Source organism: Trichechus manatus, unplaced genomic scaffold (assembly GCF_000243295.1).
Source record: "Trichechus manatus latirostris isolate Lorelei unplaced genomic scaffold, TriManLat1.0 scaffold00112, whole genome shotgun sequence".
Taxonomy (NCBI): domain Eukaryota; kingdom Metazoa; phylum Chordata; class Mammalia; order Sirenia; family Trichechidae; genus Trichechus; species Trichechus manatus.
In genome coordinates this window covers 7,604,573-7,626,360 of record NW_004444048.1, presented here as the reverse complement: position 1 = coordinate 7,626,360, position 21,788 = coordinate 7,604,573, and the positions used below count along the sequence as shown (strand labels likewise).

General features: G+C 37.6%; 1 protein-coding gene across 1 annotated transcript in view; it reads left to right on the top strand.

The window, feature by feature from the left end:
- Window positions 1-21,788, top strand: part of OVCH1 (ovochymase 1) — a 51,557-nt gene that overhangs the window by 4,375 nt on the left and 25,394 nt on the right. The window contains 10 exon segments of the mRNA XM_023738105.1: window positions 6,901-6,996; window positions 7,625-7,776; window positions 9,972-10,136; window positions 10,139-10,163; window positions 11,423-11,456; window positions 16,103-16,205; window positions 16,207-16,241; window positions 19,878-20,011; window positions 21,267-21,407; window positions 21,516-21,646. Of these exon segments, the coding sequence (XP_023593873.1) occupies window positions 6,901-6,996; window positions 7,625-7,776; window positions 9,972-10,136; window positions 10,139-10,163; window positions 11,423-11,456; window positions 16,103-16,205; window positions 16,207-16,241; window positions 19,878-20,011; window positions 21,267-21,407; window positions 21,516-21,646 (1,016 nt within the window).

Here is a 21,788-nt window from a genome sequence, read left to right as displayed (position 1 = left end):
TTTCTAGAAACACACGGCCTACACAAACTACAACAAAGTGATGTTGAAAATCTGAACAGACCCATAACAAGAGAAGAGATTGAAAAGGTAATAAAGAAAACTCCCAACAAAAAAAATCCCTGGCCCAGATGGCTTCATTGGAGAATTCTACAAAACATTCAGAGAAGAGCTTATAACAGTACTACTCAAACTATTTCAGAACATAGAAAACGAAGCAACACTTCCACATTCATTCTATGAAGCCTGCATAACCCTGATACCAAAACCAGACAAAGATGCCACAACAAAGGAAAATTACAGACCAATATCTCGCATTAATATAGGTGTAAAAATTCTCAGCAAAATTCTAGCCAATAGAATGCAGCATCATATCAAAAAATAATACACCACCACCAAGTAGGATTTATACAAGGTATGCAAGGATGGTTCAACATTAGAAAATCAATCAACGTACTCCACCACATAAATAAAAGGAAAGAAAATAATCACATGATTATCTCAATTAATGCAGAAAAGGCATTTGACAAAGTCCAACACCGATTCCTGATAAAAACTCTCAATAAAATAGGTATAGAAGGGAAATTTCTCAACATAATAAAGGGCATCTATGCAAAACCAGTAGCCAACATCATTCTTAATGGAGAGAGGCTAAAAAAATTCCCCTTGAGAACAGGAACAAGACAAGGGTGCTCTTTATCACCACTCCTATTTAACATTGTGCTGGAAGTCCTAGCTAGAGCAATAAGGCAAGAAAAAGGGTATCCAAATTGGTACTGAAGAAGTTAAACTGTCCCTATTTGCGGATGATATGATACTATACAAAAAAAGCCCAAAAGACCCCAGGAGAAAACTACTGTAACTAATAGAAAGATTCAGCAGAGTAGCAGGATACAAGATAAACACAAAAATCAGTTGGATTCCTATATAGCAATAAAGGGAACAATGAAAAGGAAATCAGGAAAAAATACCATTTATAATAGCCCCTAAAAATATAAAATACTTAGGAATAAATCTAAACAGGGATGTAAAAGACCTATACAAAGAAAACTACAAGGCACTACTGCAAGAAACCCAAAGGGATCTACATAAATGGAAAAACATACCCTGCTCATGGATAGGTAGACTCCACGTTGTGAAAATGACAATTCTACCCAAAGCAATTTACAAATACAATGCAATCCCAATCCAAATACCAACAACATTCTTTGAAGAGATGGAAAAACCAATCATTAACTTTATTTGGAAAGGGAAGAATACCTGGATAAGTAAAGCACTACCAAAGAAGAATAAAGTAGGAGGACTCGTACTACCTGACCTCAGAACCTGCTATACAGCTACAGTAGTCAAAACAGCCTGGTACTGGTACAACGACAGATACATTGACCAATGGAACAGAATTGAAAACCCAGATGTAAATCCATCCACCTACGGTCACCTGATCTTCAACAAGGGCCCAAAGTCCATCAGATGGGGAAAAGACAGTCTTTTTAACAAATGTTGCTGGCAAAACTGGTTGTCCATCTGCAAAAAAATTAAAGAGGACCCATACCTCACACATATACAAAAGCTAATTCAAAATGGATCAAGGACCTAAATATAAATCCAAAAACTATAAAGTTCATAGAAGAAAAAATAGGATCAATGCTAGAGGCCCTAATACACAGCGTTAACAGAATACAAACCATAACCAACAACACGCAAACTCCAGAAGATAAGCTAGATAACTGGGATCTTCTAAAAATTAAACACTTATGCTCATCAAAAGACTTCAACAAAAGAGTAAAAAGAGAACATACAGGCTGGGAAAAAAATCTGGATATTACAAGTCAGACAAAGGCCTAATCTCTAAAATCTACAAGAAAATCCAACACCTCTACAACAAAAAGACAAATAATCCTATTAAAAAATGGGCAGAGGAAATAAACAGACACTTCATCAAGGAAGACATTCAAGCGGCCAATAGGCACATGAGGAAATGCTCGTGATCACTAGCCATTAGAAAAATGCAAATTAAAACCACAATGAGATACCATCTCACCCCGGCATTACTGGCACTAATCAAAAAAACTGGAAATAACAAATGTTGGAGAGACTGCAGGGAGATTGGAAGTCTTATGCAGTCCTGGTGGGAATGCAAAATGATACAACCATTCTGGAAAATGATACGGTGCTTCCTTAGAAAGCTAGAAATAGAAATACCGTACGATCCAGCAATCCCACTCCTAGGAATATATCCTAGACAAATATGAGCCATCACACGAATAGACAAATACACACCCATGTTCATTACAGCATTGTTCACAATCACAAAAAGATGGAAACAACGTAGATGCCCATCAACAGATGAATGGATAAACTATGATACATAAACACAATGGAGTATTATGCAATGATAAAGAACAATAATGAATCTGTGAAGCATCTCATAACATGGATCAAACTGGAGGACATGCTGAGTGAAATAAGTCAATCACAAAAGGACAAATACTGTATGAGACCTCTACTCTAAAATCTCATGAAAAAGTTTATACACAAAAAGAAACAATTTTTGTTGGTTACAAGGGGTGGGGGGTGGAATACTAAATAGACGATAGATAAGTGGTAACTTTGATGAAGGGTGAGACAGTGCACACTTCTGGGGAAACCAGCACAACCTGTACAAGGAAAGGTCATGGAAGCTCCATAGACACTTCCAAACTCCCTGAGGGACTGAATTGCTGGCCAGAGGGCTGTGGGGACCATGGTCTCGGGGAACATCTAGCTCAATTGGCATAACACAGTTTTTAAAGAAAATGTTCTACATTCTACCTTGGTGAGTAGCGTCTGGGGTTTCAAAAGCCTGTGAGCAGCCATCTATGATACTCCACTGATCTCACCCCTTCGGGAGTAAGGGAGAATGAAGAAAACAAGATACAAGGGAAAGATTAGTCCAAAGGACTAATGGACCACAACTACTATGGCCTCCACCGGACTGAATCCAGTACAACTAGATGGTGCCCGGCTACCACCACTGACTGGTCTGACCGGGATCACAACAGAGGGTCCCAGACAGAGCTGGAGAAAAATGTAGAACAAAATTCTAACTCACAAAAGAAGACCAGACTTACTGGCCTGACAGAGACTGGAGAAACCCGGAAAGTATGGCCCCCAGACACCCTTTTAGCTCAGTAATGAAGTCACTCCCAAGGTTCACCATTCGGCCAAAGATTAGACAGGCCCATAAGACAAAATGAGACTAATGGGCCACAACAGTCCAGGGACAAGGACTAGAAGGCAGGAGGGGACAGGAAAGCTGGTAATAAGGAACCCAAGGTTGAGAAGGAACAGTGTTGACATGTTGTGGGATTATTAACCATTGTTGTAAAACAATATGTGTACTAACTGTTTAATGACAAACTATTTGTTCTATAAAACTTCATCTAAAGTACAATAAAAAATAAAATAAAATTTATAATAAAAAAGCACAAATCCAGAAGAATTAGCCAGCCACTGAAGCAGGCCACTGCCCTTGGGTCATCTAGTAGATCTTTAAGAATCTAGAGCTCAACCTGACCATGCACGGTGGTAGGGATCAAGGGGAGGGGGAGCTGGATTGGAGACCCCATGTAACCTGGGACTTACTGAAAGGAGATGCTTTGAAGCATAGGGTAAAACAGAGAGGGAAAACATTGCCACATAAAGTGAGGGAATAAAGAAACTTACCTGTCTGAACCTTGGCTCTGGATGGATGGTTCTCAGAAGAATCTGTAATCATGAGCCAGCCCTCATTCAGGTTTGAGGCTGAGTTCACATTACCTGTATTGTCCAAAAACTCCAAGCCAAGAGTTCAGTTTAAAGAGTTGCCAGGTGAGTAATTAAGGCCTCTGGAAGAAGCAAAAGTAAATCTCTTCTGAGAAAATGAACCATAAATCCCAGCTTCAATGTAGTCCCATGAAATTTTAATGAATGTGAGCATACAAATCAAAAACATGCAGAGAAATTTGTCACCAAAGAAATTGTCAGAAATAATAACTAGAGGCAGACTTTTGAAGATTAGATGTTTATATAAGATACAGAATGTAAAATATATTTTACTTAAGTTTAAGGAAGTAAAAGTATTAAAAATGTCTAGAAACCAAGAAGCTATTAAATTAAAAAGAAGATTTGAAAAAGAGCCAATGAACATGAGATATGAACGTTGAGTTGGAATTAGAAACTTACTAGAAGAATTAAGTAGTAGATTAGATCAGATGTAGGGAAGTAGAAGATCATAAATAATTATCCAGAATTCAAGAATAGACAAAGAGGGTAAGAGACATAGAGAAGATAGACTGAAAGGGTACAGTAACCATTCAGTTGGAACTGTAGAAAGAATATAGACAGTAGGGGAGAAAGGCTATAATTTAGGAGGAAGTGGTTGAGGGTTAATCACAATTGATGAGGCACAAATCTTCAGATTTAAGAAGCCCAGTAACTCTAAACTTTGATACAAAAATAATTTTATACTCTATATACAGATTACAGTGAAACTGTAGAACATTAAAACAAAGAGTGGATCTTAGAAGCATATAGAAGGAGGGGGAAAAAGAACTAGATTACCTTAAAAGGAATGACAATTAGACTAACAGTAGACTTCTCAACAGCAGCAATGAAAATTAGAAGACAGTAGAATAATGTCTTCAAAATACTGAGAGAATAATTCAAATTAGAATTATATGTCAAAAGTTACTGCCCCATTTTTCTACTCACTTTTATAGAAAAACTATAAAGATCTATCTATGCTAGGTATGCCAATTTCCTCTCCTCAATTCTCATAATTGAATGTATTAGCTTTGAGATGTTTATTAGATATCCAAGTCAATCAGACTTTCACTCCACCACTGTACCAGATTTGCTCTTGTCACCGTCACCAATGACTTCCAAGTTGCTAAATTCAAAGGTAAATTCTCGATCCTCATCTTACTTGATAGGAACTTTTGACACAGTTGTTCATATTCTCTTCCTGGAAATATTTTGCTCCCTTGAATTCCAGGGCTTCAAGATGAACGAAAAATTCAAGTGAACAAAATTTTTCCAGAGCTGCCTTGATTTCCTCCTACTTTTCACCTTTTCTTAGTCTTCTTTGATGAATCTTCTTCTTCTTCCTGACTTCTTATTGCTGGACTGCCCCAGAATTCAGCCTTGGACCTCTTCGTTTCTGTCTCTGTTCACATCCAGACCTACTGATCTCATCCAAATGAGATTTTAAACACCATGTATTTGAAAGCTACTCCAAATTTTATATGTCTAGTCCAGGTTTCTTTATATTGCACATACTTTGAGATTAATGGGAGCCATATAGCCAATGCCTACTGGTCATCTACTTGGATGGATAATAGGCATCTCAGATGTCCCTGGGTGGCGTAAACAGTTAAGTGCTCCACTACTAGCCAAAAGGTTGGTGGTTTGAATCCACCCGGAGGCACTTCAGAAGACAGGCCTGGCGATCTGCCTCCAAAAGGTCACATTTTTGAAAACCCTATGGAGCATGGTTCTACTCTGCAACAGGTGTGGTTGCAATGAGTAGGAATCAACTCAATGGCAACTAACAACAGTTATCTACTTGGATGGCTAGTAGTCATCTCAAACTTAACTATGTTCAAAATGGAATCCTGATTATCAATACATCCCAAATCTGCTCTACCTACAGTCTTCTCCATTGCTATTAATGGCAACTGCATCCCTCCTGCAGTTTAAGTTTAGAATTTTGGGCTTATCCTTGATTCTTCTTCCTCTCACACTATATACCCAATCCATCAGAAAATCCTGTTTTGTTTCTGCCTCGCCCTCTCCCTTAACCATCCTGTTCCAAGCCATGACCACGTATTGCCTGGGCTAGTATTAGTGGTTTCTTAACTCATCTCCAGCTGCTGCTTTTGCATCGCTATGTTTAGTCTTAACCCAACAGCCAAAATAATACTTTTTAAAATGTAAGGCAGAATATATTACGCTGTTCAAAACACTTCAATGGTTCCCCATTACACTCAGAAATCAGTGTTATCATCTGACATCTTCTTCTACCCAGTGCTATTTCTCTAACCTCTCTCTCTTCTCTTTTTTCCCTCCTTCTTCTTTTTTTTTTTTTTTAACTATCTTTTGCTTAATCTGCTCCAGCCATCCTGACCTTCCCACTGTTCCTCCAACATATGTGGCACGATCCTATTGCAGGAATTTTCCATTACGTTTCTTCTGCAGATCATCTTCCTATAGATAAAACTGCATGGTTCCTTCCCTCAGCTCCCTCAAGACTTTGCTGAAATGTCACCTGCTCAATGAGACTTACCATAGCCACAGTATTTAAAATTTACATTTCACACACCATTTCCCTTAATCCCCACACTTCTCATCTTGCCTACTCTGCTCTGATTTTTCCAGAGCACATAAGTCCTAATTGACTAAATAATTTATTATATTTAATGTTTGTATCTCCTCTGCCCCCCAACTCATGTATAAGCACCATTAGGGCCAGGATTTTTTTTCTCTCTGCTCATTCACTGAGGCCTAAAAGAGTGCTTTCCACATAGTAGTGCTCCATAACTACTGCATGAAAAACTGTCTTTTAGACACAAGGGCATGCCCTAAAATGCTGTAGTTTGGGGGCCATAGTAGTGTGTAGAACAGTGGGTGATGTTTTTCCTTGTTATACCTTTGCTGCATTTTCTAAATTTCTATAAATATAAAATAGTTTTATATTATAGTGGGGGAAACTCTGTTTTGAAATGCGAATATTATTTTTAAGAAGGAAATGGAGAAGCCACAAAATCCACATGATGTTGAAGCTTGCAGTATGTGAGCAGATGCTCACTGCTCCAATGATAACAAAGATATTCAGCATCACTTGTCTATCCTTAAACCTCATGATTTTGTCTTTTTTTTTTTAAGGAACTGCTGTTCAGCCAATCTGCCTTCCCCGTAGAGATGATAAATTTGAAGCAGAGGTTCTTTGCATGGCCAGTGGATTGGGCAAGATTTCAGACAGTAAGAGGCATCAGAAGAATATACTAATACTTCTCCCAGGTCCTGTTTTATGCCCAGTGGAAGCAGGAATAATTTGTTCACCATGAATAATTCATTTATCCTGTTTTTTCCCTGAATTCTGACCCAGTGAATATTCCCAGTTGTCTTGACCATAGAATAGTCTTATACTTTTCTCAAGGGTATTCATAACACTTCTGCTGCCATTTTGGTTAGGTGTGTCAGATAAAGGAAACTGGAGATAGCTATGATAGATGAAGCAGAATACAGTAAAAGGATAGTGAGGAAACAATAGTTAAGTTTCTTGTCTTTAATATTGTTTAAAATGATTAAAAATTTATAAAATATTGCTTTATTGACTGAAAGTTTTCTCTTGGGAAACAGTCGAACATATATTCAGAGAAGCCATAATTGTACAATTGCCTATGTTACCTTAAAATTCTGCTGAATTTTAAAAAATGTCCTTTACCACATACTAATTTTTAAAAAGAATGTAATTCCCACCTAAAAAAATATGATTTTGTACATTTTGGTTAATATTCTGCTTGAAATAGTTACAAACTTTGGATTTCTTACTAACTTGTTTGCATGAGGACAATTCTTGGCTAACTTATCAGTCTCTTCTCTGCAGCATCAAAATATTCAGATGTCCTACAAGAAGTGGAAATTTCCATCCTGGATGACAGAACATGTAATACTGTGCTCAAGAATATGAACCTTCCTCCTCTGGGAGGGACCATGTTGCGTGTTGGATTTCCTGATGGGGGAGAGGATGCTTGCCAGGTACAAAAGCATAAAGCATCCCACTTAGTCATGTGGGTGATAGTAGATTCTGCCTTTTCCTAGGAGCTTCTTTTGGGGAGTTGTGCTTCAAAATTTCTTCCCTTCCTCTTTCCACCTGGCTTTTACAGAAAAAGTTTACTTGACCTGTACAGAGAGAATTCTTCCCTGTCCCTGTGCCCATTCTACCCCTGTGTAGGAGTGGGTAGATGAGTGGTTACAACTTGTCAGACCTAATTGGAGTCAAGCAAGATAACCACTTTAGCAAGCTAATTAGGTCCATCTATAGTTGTTTTTCATTCCATGTTTTGTTAAGCGTTGTGGGTTTTTTTGTTTTGTTTTGTTTTGTTCTGCTTTTAGTGCAGAATGCAGTACTTGCACAAAGTTTGGCCAAAGATTGCATAGCTTTAGTAACTGTTAAGTAAGAGATGTTGTAAATGACAATAACCTCCTAAGACTGACACAGTTCATAAAGAAAACCTATCTTTATAAGATGTATAGAGAGGATAGGGAGACCAGTTTGCAAAATACATGAATTTTAAGTTTTGGGTAGAGAACAATTTACATGGAGGGCGTATTCTTTTAGGGTGGAAGAGCAGCGAGTTGTTACTATTTGTAGCAAAGAGCTTGACACTGCTATAGGAAGCTCCCTGAAATTATCTATTGGAAGAATTTTTAATTTTTCTTCTAGGGGGTGACAGGACAAATAATAGGAGCTTCAGAAACCAAAAGCCAAGCCTGTTGCCATCGAGTCGATTCTGACTCATAGCGACCCTATAGGGCAGAGTAGAACTGCCCCGTAGAGTTTCCAGGGAGCGCCTGGTGGATTCAAACTGCTGACCTTTTGGTTAGCTTTTAGCCACTATGCCATCAGGGTTTCAGGCTTCAGAGGGGGGAGAAATAAAATTAATATTATGCCACTTTCCAAATGGAACACAGGTAGGCTAAGGGTGCTTTGTCCTGTCTGCATCTGTCACAGGCAATTCTTTTTTTGGATGAAGCCCTCAAAAAGCAATTCTGTGCCTTTTGAGGGGAGCTTAATCTGACATAAGATTGTCTGAAACTTGTTCTCAAAGCAGCATATTATTCTGAAGGGTTATTAAAGGCAGGTTCCTAACTCATGAGTTCCTTATCCATTAGCATAAAAGCCAAGGTGGTCCTTTACATATTGTCATGGTTTGAATTGTGTCCCCCCAAAATATCTGTCAACTTGGCTAGATCATGATTCCCAGTAATGTATGATTGGTAACATTTTGTAATCTGATGTGATTTCCATATGTGTTGTAAACTCTATCACTATGATGTAATAAGATGGATTAGCAGCAGTCATGCTGATGAGGTCTACAAGATTAGATAGTGTATTAAGCCAATCTCTTTTGAGATATGGAAGAGAGAAGCGAACAGAGGCACAGGGGACCGCATACCACCAAGAAAGCAGTGCTGGGAGCAGAGCCCGTCCTTCGGACCTGAGGTTCCTGTGCTGAGATGCTCCCAGACCAAGGGAAGACTGATGACAAGGGCCTTCCTCCAGAGCCAACAGAGAAAGCCTTCCCCTGGAGCTAATGCCTTGAATTTGGTCTTGTAGCCTACTAGACTGTGAGAGAATAAATTTCTCTTTGTTAAAAGCCATCCACTTGTGGTATTTCTGTTACAGCAGCACTAGATGACTAAGACACATATACTACCTGGAACAAAATTAGGCTCCTTGACTTCCTATATTCAAAGCCTTAAGCCCCTGTACAATCTTGGAGGCTCTATTCACTGATGCTGTGGGCTTGGGATATGACCAAATCTGTTTCTCAGCAATGTTAAGGACAAGCTACAGTGGAAGCATAGATATGTATCTGACTTCCCCCTTCCATTGATTTTTTTTTTTTTTAGAATGTACATGGTAGTTCCAGGTATAAGGTATAGAAACAAACAAACAAAAAAAAAAAATGAAGAAATAAATTGTTAGCTTGACAAGATTGCCAGCAATAGGTGAAAGGAGGTTATATGTGGATGAAAAGACCACACTTTGAAACTAATGATGAGGAAACAACTAATGGATGGAAAAAAAATATTAATGGAAAATGACCAGTGGACTTATATCCTCTACCTCTTTCTCATTGATGTGAGTGCTGATATTTGTGGGACTGATAAAATTTATGTTAACCTGTGAATATTTTCAAATTTTCTCTCCATATATCCTACAAAAGGTGGACTCTGGAGGGCCACTTGTTTGTAGAAGAGACGGTGGAACCTGGACTCTTGCTGGGATTACTTTCTGGGGAGCTGGTTGTGCTAGAGGCTGGGCTCCTTTAAGAAGTAACCAAAGAAGGGCATCAACTGGCATTTTCTCTAAGGTGTTTGAGTTGATGGGATTTTTATCAGCCGTAACATGATCACAGGTGTGTGCATTTTCTCTGAATTCTTCCTTCTTTTCGTTCCAAGTAAAAATTTGATCATGTTTTAGCTCAAAGGTAGTTTATTCTGATATGTTGCAGATATAATCAAAACTAAACTTAAAACAAAGCAAGAATCTAGCTGGTTTCAATTCTAAATCCAATGTATATAAACTTCTGTCCCTGAATTCATGAACACTGTTGTTATTGTTAGATGCTGTCGAGTCGGTTCCGACTCACAGTGACTCTATAGTTCAGAGTAGAACTGCCCCCATAGGGTTTCCAAGGAGTGGCTGGTGGATTTGAACTGTAGACCTTTTGGTTAGCAGCTGAGCTCTTAACCACTGTGCCACTAGGCTCCTCATGAGCACTAATACCTGTCAATTTAAGCTGAATCCCTGTACAAGAAAATTTTCATGAGGTATTTTTTTTTTTAATTTGAGATTTTAAAACATCATTTGAGAATAAACTCATCCAAGGATTATTTATTCATTTTTTGAACTATCACGTATTTTTTTTTTCTGTGCACTATTTAAGAACACTAAAAATAAATCACTCCTCTCCTACTTCTCCTATTAAGCCCTGTTAATTTTACCGGATGACAGTGGGAAAATGAGGGAGACTTTGGAAAGTTAATTTTATTCTAAAGCACTAAACTCTAGACTAGGAAAAGGTAGGTCTGCAAAGGCCAAATATGTCCACAAGGAACTTTCCATCTATTTGAAGAGCAAAGAAGTAAACAGTTACAATAAAAGGTGAAGTGTATATATACCCAGAGATCTGAGAGAGCACTGAGCACGGGGGGTCAGGAAGGCTCAATCCTGAGGGACCAGGAGGCTTAATGCGCAATGAAATCAGGCAGTAACAGTTAATTCCACAGTAAATGAATATCAGAATGTAAGTAACTTATTTAGATAATACTTCCTTAAAATCATCTCTCTCAACTTCTCATCCCCTATTTTTGTCTATTTCCTTTTATCCTCATAATTAACTATGCTCTGGAAATAGTGTTAAATTAAGTTTTCATAACTAACCTCTTACTTTAAATATCAGATGAACTGAATCTTTCATATCTTATTCTTAAAAATGCCGTAATAAACCATCAACTCAGATAAATTACTTTATGCCTCCATGTGGACCTCAAGCCTGTTTTTAAAGACCTGGTAGATCACTAATGCTTTGAAAGGTGGTCCCCTCTGCATTAATTTTAGTAAAAGTTATAATATTATTCTTTTTCTGTTACATTGTCAAAATATTTCGTTTAGATGATTATTTGAATATTATTTGTTATTGGGAAAGGTATTGAAACTTTTTATTCCTTCTGCAGATTTGGACTGAGACCAATTCCACCCAGATATGAGTCCAAGATGTGTAACCAAGGGGCTGATTTCTATGCAAGATGTGGATAGAAGCCACAGTGAGGACATGTGTAGTTTTCATCATCTAGATAGGAGGCTGAGTTGGGATAAGTCATCAGGGAAAAGCAAATACGAGGGTTATATTGTATTCATAATCTGAATTTTATTTCAATTTTTGAATATAAACTTTAAATGTCCTCTTCATCTTCATACATACAGCTTCTAAAAGTTAAAATATGATACAGGCATCTGAAAATTTTGAGTGAATGACGGAGACTTTAACATGTGTCTTAGTTATCTAGTACTGCTACAACAGAAGTACCATAAGTTGATGGCTTTAACAAAGAGAAGTTTATTCTCTCACAGTTTGGGAGGCTAGAAATCTGAATTCAGGGTGCCAGCTGCTAAGGGAAGGCTTTCTCTCTCTGTTGGCTTTGGAGGAAGGTCCTTGTCACCAATCTTCTCCTATATAGGAGCTTCTCAGCTCAGGGACATCAGGTCCAAAGCACACGCTTCCACTCCCGGCTCTTCTTTCTTGGTAGTAGAAGACCTCTCTCCTCTCTGCTTGCTTCTTTCTTTTATATCTCAAAAGAGATTGAGTCAGAATACAACATAATCCTGTAGATTGTGTCCTGCCTCATTAACATAACTGCCTCTAATCCTGCCTCATTAACATCATAAACCAAAAAAAAAAAAAAAAAAAACCAAACCCACCGCCATCGAGCCAATTCTGACTCATAGCAACCCTACAGGACAGAGTAGAACTGCCACACAGGGTTTTCCAAGGAACGGCTGGTGGAATTGAACACTGCCAACCTTTCGGTTAGCAGCCAAGCTCTTAACCACTGTGCCACCAGGGCTCTATTAATATAGAGGTTAGGATCTACAATACATAGGGTAAATACATCATATCACAAAATGGAGGATAACCACAGAATACTGGGAATCATGGCCTAGCTAAATTGACACACATTTTTAGGGGGACACAATTCAATCCATAACACTGTGCCATTGCTAAAAGTACCTTTCCTCTAGTGTCTTAATACAAAGCAATTTTATTATTATCCAGGACATCCTAGGAAGAAATGGGAAAATACCATCTTAGTGCCATATACTGTAAATTTATAGTTTCTAATATACTCTATCCCCCACATGTCTGTCAGTTTGTCATACTGTGGGGGCTTGTGTGTTGCTGTGATGCTGGAAGCTATGCCACCAGTATTCAGATACCAGCAGGGTCACCCATGGTAGACAGGTTTCAGCTGAGCTTCTAGACTAAGACAGACTAGGAAGAAGGACCTGGCAGTCTACTTCTGAAAAGAATTAGCCAGTGAAAACCTTATGAATAGCAGTGGCACAATGTCTGATATAGTGCTCAAAGTAGAGTCGACCTTAATGATGTGGATGGAGTTAAGCTTTTGGGACCTTCATTTGCTGATGTGGCACGACTCAAAATGAGAAGAAATAGTTGCAAACATCCATTAATAATTAGAATGTGGAATGTACGAAGTACAAATCTAAGAAAATTGGAGATTGTCAAAAATGAATGGAACACATAAACATTGATATCCTAGGCATTAGTGAGCTGAAATGGACTGGTAATGGTCATTTTGAATCAGGCAATCATATGGTCTACTATGGCGGGAATGACAACTTGAAGAAGAAGGGCGTTGCATTCATAGTCAAAAAGAACATTTCAAGATCTATCCTGAAGTACAACACTGTCAGTGCTAGGATAATATCCATACACCTACAAGGAAGACCAGTTAATACGGCTATTATTCAAATTTATGCACCAACCACTAAGGCCAAAGATGAAGAAATTGAAGATTTTTACCAACTTCTGCAGTCTGAAACTGATTGGACATGCAATCAAGATGCATTGATAATTACTAGTGATTGGAATGTGAAAGTTGGAAATGAAGAAGGATCAGTAGTTGGAAAATATGGCCTTGGTGATAGAAATGATGCCGGAAATTGCATGATGAAATTTTGCAAGACCAATGACTTCTTCATTTCAAATACCTTTTTTCACCAACATAAACGTTAACTATACACATGGACCTTGCCGAATGGAATACATAGGAATCAAGTCGACTACATCTGTGGAAAGAGACAATGGAAAAACTCAATGTCATCAGTCAGAACAAGCCCAGGGGCCGACTGTGGAGCAGACCATCAATTGCTCATATTCAAGTTCAAGATGAAACTGAAGAAAATTGGAACAAGTCCACAAGAGCCAAAGTACAACCTTGAGTATATCCCACCTGAATTTAGAGACCATCTCAGGGAAAGATTTGACGTATTGAACGCTAAGGACCTAAGACCAGATGAGTTGTCGAATGACATCAAGGACGTCATATGTGAAGAAAGCTAGAGGTCACTAAAAAGACAGGAAAGACAGAAAAGACCAAAATGGATATCAGGATAGACTCTGAAACTTGCTCTTGAATGTAGAGTAGCTAAAGCAAAAGGAAGAAATGATGAAGTAAAAGAACTGAACAGAAGATTTCAAAGGGAGGCTTGAGAAGACAAAGTATTATGACACGTGCAAAGAACTGGCGATAGAAAACAAGGGGAGAACACGCTCGGCATTTCTTAAGCTGAAAGAACTGAAGAAAAAATTCAAGCCTCGAGTTGCAATAGTGAAGGATTCTATGAGGAAAATATTAAAAGATGCAGGAAGCATCAAAAGAAGATGGAAAGAATATACAGAGTCACTGTACCAAAAAGAATTGGTTGACGCTCAACCATTGCAGGAGGTAGCATATGATCAAGAACTGATGATACTGAAGGAAGAAGTTCAAGCTTCACTAAATAGCATTGGTGAAAGACAAGGCTCCAGGAATTGATGGAATATCAATTGAGATGTTTCAGCAAATGCATGCAGCACTGGAATTGCTCACTCATCTATGTCAAGAAATTTGGAAGACAGCTACTTGGCCAACAGACTGGAAGAGATCCATATTTATGCCTATTCAAAAGAAAGTTGATCTAACTGAACGTAGAAATTATCCAACAATATCATTAATACCACAAATGCAAGTAAAATTTTGCCGAAGATCATTCAAAAGCGGCTACAGCAGTATATCGACAGGGAACTGCCAGAAATTCAAGCCGGATTCAGAAGAGGACATGAAACCAGGGATATCATTGTTGATGTCACATGGATCCTGGCTGAAAGCAGAGAATACCAGAAAACTGTTGTTTCCTGTTTTATGGACTATGCAAAGGCATTCGACTGTGTGGATCATAACAAATTATGGATAACATTGTGAAGAATGGGAATTCCAGAACACTTAATTGTGCTCATAAAGAACCTGTAGGTAGATCAAGAGGCAGTTGTTCAAACAGAACAAAGGGATACTGCATGATTTAAAGTCAGGAAAAGTGTGCATCAGGGTTGTATCCTTTCACCATACCTATTCAATCTGTATGCTGAGCAAATAATCTGAGAAGCTGGACTATATGAAGAAGAATGGGGCATCAGGATTGGAGGAAGACTCATTAACAATCTGTGATATGCAGATGACACAACATTGCTTGCTGAAAGTGAAGAGGACTTGAAGCACTTACTGAGGAAGATCAAAGACCACAGCATTCAGTATGGATTCCACCTCAACATAAAGAGAACAAAAGTCCTCACAACTGGACCAATGAGCAACATCATGATAAATGGAGAAAAGATTGAAATTGTCAAGGATTTTGTTTTACTTGGATCCACAATCAACACCCATGGAAGCAACAGTAAAGAAATCAAAAGATGCATTGCATTGGGCAAATCTGCTGCAAAAGACCTCTTTAAAGTGTTAAAAAGCGAACATGTCACCTTGAAGACTAAGGTGTGTCTGACCCAAGCCATGGTATTTTCAGTTGCATCATATGTGTGCGAAAACTGGACAATGAATAAAGAAGGCCAAAGAAGAACTGACGCCTTGAATTGTGGTGTTGACAAAGAATATTGAATATAACATGGCCTGCCAAAAGAATGAACAAATCTGTCTTAGGAAAAGTACAACCAGAATGCTGCATAGAAGCCAGGATGGTGAGATTACTTCTCGCATCTTTGGACATGTTAGCATGAGGGACCAGTCCCTGGAGAAGGACATCATGCTTGGTAAAGTATAGGGTCAGCGAGAAAGAAGAAGACCCTCAAATGGATGGATTGACACAGTGGCTGCAACAATGGGTTCAAGCATAACAATTGTGAGCATGGCGCAGGACCAGGCAGTGTTTCATTCTGTGGTACATAGGGTTGCTATGCCAACTCAATGGCACCTAACGACAGCAATATACTATATGATCTTAAGGAAGTATTATCTAAAAAAGTTACTCATCACATTCTGATACTATAAATTTACAGCCTCAGCATGGCTTTTGTGATTTTAGGAAATTAAACAAATGTTAAATCTGAGGAACTCCAGGTAAAGCAAAAAGCATTATCGTTTATAAACATGTTTAATAAAGGCTATTTGCAAATACAATGTCTATGTTGTAGCATCTAAAAACATAAGCATTCCTCTAAATAGAAACTACATAAATATAAGTCATACAGCTTCAGACTGACCTCTGTATCATCTGTTTTAGAGTGTCCACAGGTGGGGCAAATAATGAACATGTGTCCTACGATTTGGAAGATTGTAGACCTCATGGGACAGTATTGTCTGGAGAAAGTGGGAAGATTAGTTACTCCCCATTTCAAAGAAGGCAACTATTCTCATAATTGGTATGTATCCCAGGTAGGAACAACTGTTAGGTTTTTTTCCCCCTCTGAAATCAGGCCACTTAACAGTATTTATTTTGGCAATTTTATCTAATATCTCAAATTCTTTATTTGATAAAACATCAAAGTTTATATATATCCTCTGAGATTTCCTGGTTGTCATATATTTATGAAATGATATTTCTAAGACTTACTTATACAGATCATCAACCCAAGTGGTACTAAGACTGGTGTTTACCTGAACTGATGTATTCAAGTATCTAACATTAACAGCATATGGTAATGTGATTGCTATGGGAATTTAGTGATTAATTTTGTCACACTTACTTTTGTAATCAGTAATATTTTGTGAAGCTTCACCTAGAAGGTAGAAAATAGTTCATTCTATAAGCTTCAGTATCTTTTTAATATTTCCTACATACCTTGTCCTCTGTATGGCTAAAGATATGTTTTACAAGTATTTCGTATCCTTAAGTGATCTAAATTTTTTTAAATTGCACTTAGCATTGAAAGGTATACAAAGGTAGATGACAGTTCTATAAACTTATAATCTGGAAGGAGGAGACACCTGGACAAAAGTAACTACAGGCAGTCCCCAGGTTACGAATGTCAGACTTACTTGCAAACAACTCCTACTTGCCCTTTAATGTTATGTAAATTTTGCCCTCACTTTGAAATGAATGAACCAAACCCTACTTGTAACAAATTCTTCCTCACAGTCACCTTCACTTGCTGCACATGCAGCTTTTAAATCACTGAAAAGGCTTCGAGCCTTTTCTTGCAGTAAAGTAAGACTAAGTAAGAACTGTATGCACTTGTTCCGACTGAACCTACGAATTCGCCTTAAAGACACAGTTAGGAACCGATCTCGTTTGTAACCCAGGGACTGCCTGTATAATACAAAACCAGAACAAATGAATTTTATAATCTATACTACCTAGGTGCATTGGTACTATGGTAAAAGAAGAGAGTAACTCCCATTGGGGTAGTTTGTGAGAGGTATGTGTAGAGTAGTTGGAGGGAGGTAGGAGTGCTTTTACTGAAAGGGATGGTATCAAAACTAGACATTGAAAGACAGTTATGATTGTATAGCTCAGGAATTCTTTCGTGGATCTGACATCTAAGAGATTTCAACAGATGGAGACAAAGGAAGAAGGTCATTCCAAGCAGAGGAAATTGTGTATAAGCAATGTCAAGAAGGTAATGAAGATAGGTTGGTTTGGGCAGTGAGTATCTCTGAGAATTTGAATCACAAGAAATACTCATGCAGGTCTACAGTTTAAATCCATACCACCAGCATAGTTCAAAACACCTCGAGCAGAAAGATTAATTTATTATTATTTTTGGAGTGATTAGTCAATAAAAGCGTTAAACAGCAGAGATTTCAAGTGGTATTACCTTTGGGGCAACAAAAAAGACTATCATGTTTGTTTATTAATAATATTGTGTTTTAGGTGAAAGTTTACACAGCAAGTTAGGTTCTCCTTTAACATTTTTTTGAAAGATTAATTTAAAGTAGTATAAAGTTGATAGTGCCCACAGGCAGCTGGCAAAAGTGAACACAAATCCTCCCTGGTAGAATCTTTCAATCCACAGCTACAGCGATCTTAACATTCCATTAACTGTAAGATGCATACTTATTTCAGAAATGTTAAAGTGTGAGAAGACATGTGTTTTAGAAATAAAGTATGGAGTCAGTTCTTATAGGGACTTTCCAGCATGCTAGGCAGCCTTGAGTGGGTCTTGTAAATTCCAAATGGAGTTAATTAGGTAATGGTCAGGGGGAAAGGTAATATGGAGAAGGAGCAGGGAGTTATACAATCTCTTCAAGCCTATCTTTATTCTGGTACATGCAAGCTAGACTGTCAGAAATGACAGATGGCACACAAGTTATTTTCCTCCCATGCCTATGAATAGCCAGAACAGTGCCTGGCACATAATAAATGCTCAGTAGATAATTTGAATGAATAAATCAGTGATTAATTTTGACACTCCTCTCTTACTTAGCTTGACTAAACCTCATAATCCTTTTAAATACAGCAATCACTAACAATAAATCAAGGTTGGCCCATGATTTTGAAACCTATTTCCATCTCTAAGTACAGATTTTGAGGCAGAAAATAATTTGATGAAAACAGGAGAAAGTACTAGCCTTTGAAGTCATCCAGCCTGAACTATAGTGCTTATTCTATAAAAGACATGGCAAGTCTTTTATTATCAATGCCAGTTTTCTCATTTAGAAAAGGGAGTAATTTCTCACCTGCCTGCCTCAGAGGGCTATAATGAGTCTCAAGAAGGATGATAGATATGGAGTGCTTTTTAAACTGAAACACTTAGAAGAGAGAGCTTTATAATATTTTAGGTAGCTTATTGCTTTTTAAATTGAAGTGCTTAAGAAGTGATTTTAATAATATTTTAAACAGCCTATTTTTACATCTATATTGAGGATGATGGACTTGAATAGAAAAAGACTAAAGGAAGGGATTTCTAGGTAAGAAGGGGAAGTTTGTTAAGAATTGTTGGCATTTACTTTTTGGAAGCTGAGCATAAAAGAAGAAATAGATTACTTACTATTTTGAGGGCAGCAGTAATGTTAATAGTTACAAGGATGTTGATAAAAACTGAGTTTTGGAAAGAAGCTCATTCTGATATGTTAGACTCCAGATAAGATTGCTTTGTTGTTGTTGCTAGGTGCTGTCGAGTCTGTTCCAATTCATAGCGACACTATGTACAACAGAACAAAGCACTGCCTGTCTTGCACCATCCGCACAATCACTGTTATGCTTGAGCCCATTGTTACAGCCACTGTGTCAATCCATCCATTTGAGGGTCCTCCTCTTTCTCGCTGACCCTCTACTTTACCAAGCATGATGTCCTTCTCCAGGGACTGGTCCCTCCTGATAACATGTCCAAAGTATGTGAGACATAGTCTTGCCACCCTTGCTTCTAAGATTGCTTTACCTTCTGATAAATGGGAGGCATGGAAGAGACTGAAGGATTTATGGCTCACTGAGGTTTCTTTTCTTGAATAAGGATACAAATTCATTTAGGATCATAAAGATGAAGTCTTATGTGTTGGCTTATGTGTTGAATTATGTGAGACTACTTTCAAAATGTTTCGACGTAGTTCTAAAGATGTTAGTGAAGGTCACATCTGACCTTACCGGGAGTTAGAGAGATGACATTGCAACCCCAGTGACTATGACTTAGGCTGACCTGGGAGGATGTGACTGGTTAGGGTTAACATATTCTGCATGATCAATACCTAATTCATAAGAATTCATAATCCATAATTCAGCTGTGCAGTGAATATTAAGAATTTTCAATTAGACTAATAATAAAACAGAGAGATTACTTCAGTTTATTGACCAATAAATGTACTTAAATGAAATTGAAATTGAAAGCATGGTTTCTGGCCATTGACTAACTAATCTCATCAATTTGTTGGATAAAAGTCAGCAATTTGAGCATAAACAAATTATTTTTATGTAAATAATTCATATCACCCTTTATTTTCTAATATCCTGTAAAATTTTATTATTGGTGAGTTATGAACTAAGGCACAGATATTAAATCTTATTTTTCAAACTTGACTCTGACATTTATTATAAATATCTTCTCCACCCTTCCCTACCCCAGCTTTTGTATCTGGAAAATAAAGGTACCAGAAGATGAAATTATCCTGATAAAATTTACAAGTTTAGACATAGAAAATCAAGGTAGATGTGATCATGACTATGTATCATTGCAATCAAGTAAAGGAATGCCTGTTAGTAAGTGTTACATATATTTCATTTGTCATTGTAGAGTATCTAAGAAAACAAAGGGGTGCTAAACCATCTAAGATTTAGCTTTCTGCACAAACGATAATTATTTTATCTTGCATATTGTGCCCTCTTTGAAGGACAGGGAAGGGATAAGCATGGAAAGGGAACAGCCTTTTGACTGATCTTTCACTTCAAAGTGTTTTTCTAAATCAGGTGCCAAATATCACTTTCCCTTCAAGTTTATTAACAAAGTATTGAGCGAATTTGAAGGTGCAGTTGTCAGAAAACTTCCTTTCAAAACATTTATTTTTCATTTTTATTATAAAAGGAGTGCAGACTTGTCAAATTTGGTAAATTTACAGATGACCAAAAGAAATAAAATATAACCCATTCAGAACCCTTCCACCTGGAGATAACAGCTGTTAACATTTTAAATGTGTATCAATTTACATGTATTAACTATACATGTTGTTTTACGGTGTACTTTTTTTTTTCCAGGACACAGTAGATCATTTTTTCATGTCATTAAATTTATTTTATCAAATACTGTTATGTTATACAAGCATAATTAATGTATTTACTTCAATTGAAATATTATGTGTTAAGCATCATAAAGGGTCTCTATACCTGGTATAGACCTCAATCTTTATACGTTTTGATAGGCCAGTAATTACGACAAATGTTTCTTCACAAATATTTGGCAGTATGCTATGTACAAGGTGTGGTGTTACGTGTTATGATATTCATTGATGAAATGTTTTCATGCCGCAGGCCCCCTATTTACCCAGGAAGTCATTCTTCCAACCAGTCATTTGTTAAAGTCAACTATGTACCAGATACTGGGCATATAATAGAGAGAAAAGGGAATCTCTTTCCTAATGAGCTTGCAGTTTGGTGAGGTAACTGAAGTTGTATCACAGGGTAGGAAATTACATAGAATTAAGAATGTGCTGTAGTGATCCAAAAAAGGTAGCTTTTATTTCTAGTAGGTGTCTGAGAAATTTGATAGAAGAACTAGACTTTGAGTTAGGCCCTGAAGGATGAGTAGGATTTGGACATGTGAGATTGGGGCTGAGAAGGTAAATGGAATAGTAAAATTATTGAAACAGAGGATATGAAATGATTAAGGGGACCACTGAACAGTTTGGCGTGTTTAGAACAGAGAGTTCATGGAAAATAATATTAGGAAACCAAGCATGTATATAAATTTGTTTCCATCATTCTTTTAGAAATCTTATTTCAGTTTCTTTTCCTTTTTAAGGTAAGGTCTGTGGAGATATGTTGCCCTCACCTTTGCTGACAAACACAAATGAGACCACAGTTACGTTTGTTTCTGATACAGAAAATGGTGGCAGTGACTTTAAGCTTACCTTTACTGCTGTACGGAAGAGCTCAGAAGCAGGTAAGTATTTCAGGTATTTAGTTTCCTGCTGTTTTTCTTTGATAATGGGAATAAGCAGGGGGAAATGCTGGTGGCCATTCACTTAGGCTTTCTCCAACACTTTCACAGATTCAGGCTGTGGGAGAATGGCTATATTGGTAGAAGAAGGGACAATTCACTCTGCCAGTTATCCTGACTTGTATCCCAGGAGTGTAACGTGTCGTTGGTTCATTCACGCTCCAGAGAAACACATTATAAAGGTAGGCAACTATGAAGGCAATCTACTTCACAGAGGATTTTGCTGTGTTGATTAGGCAGAACTTACTTCATATGTACAGTTAAATTGCCATTATGACCAGAGGCTTCTATCTGTCATTGTTTTTACTCACCCTCATTAGGGTT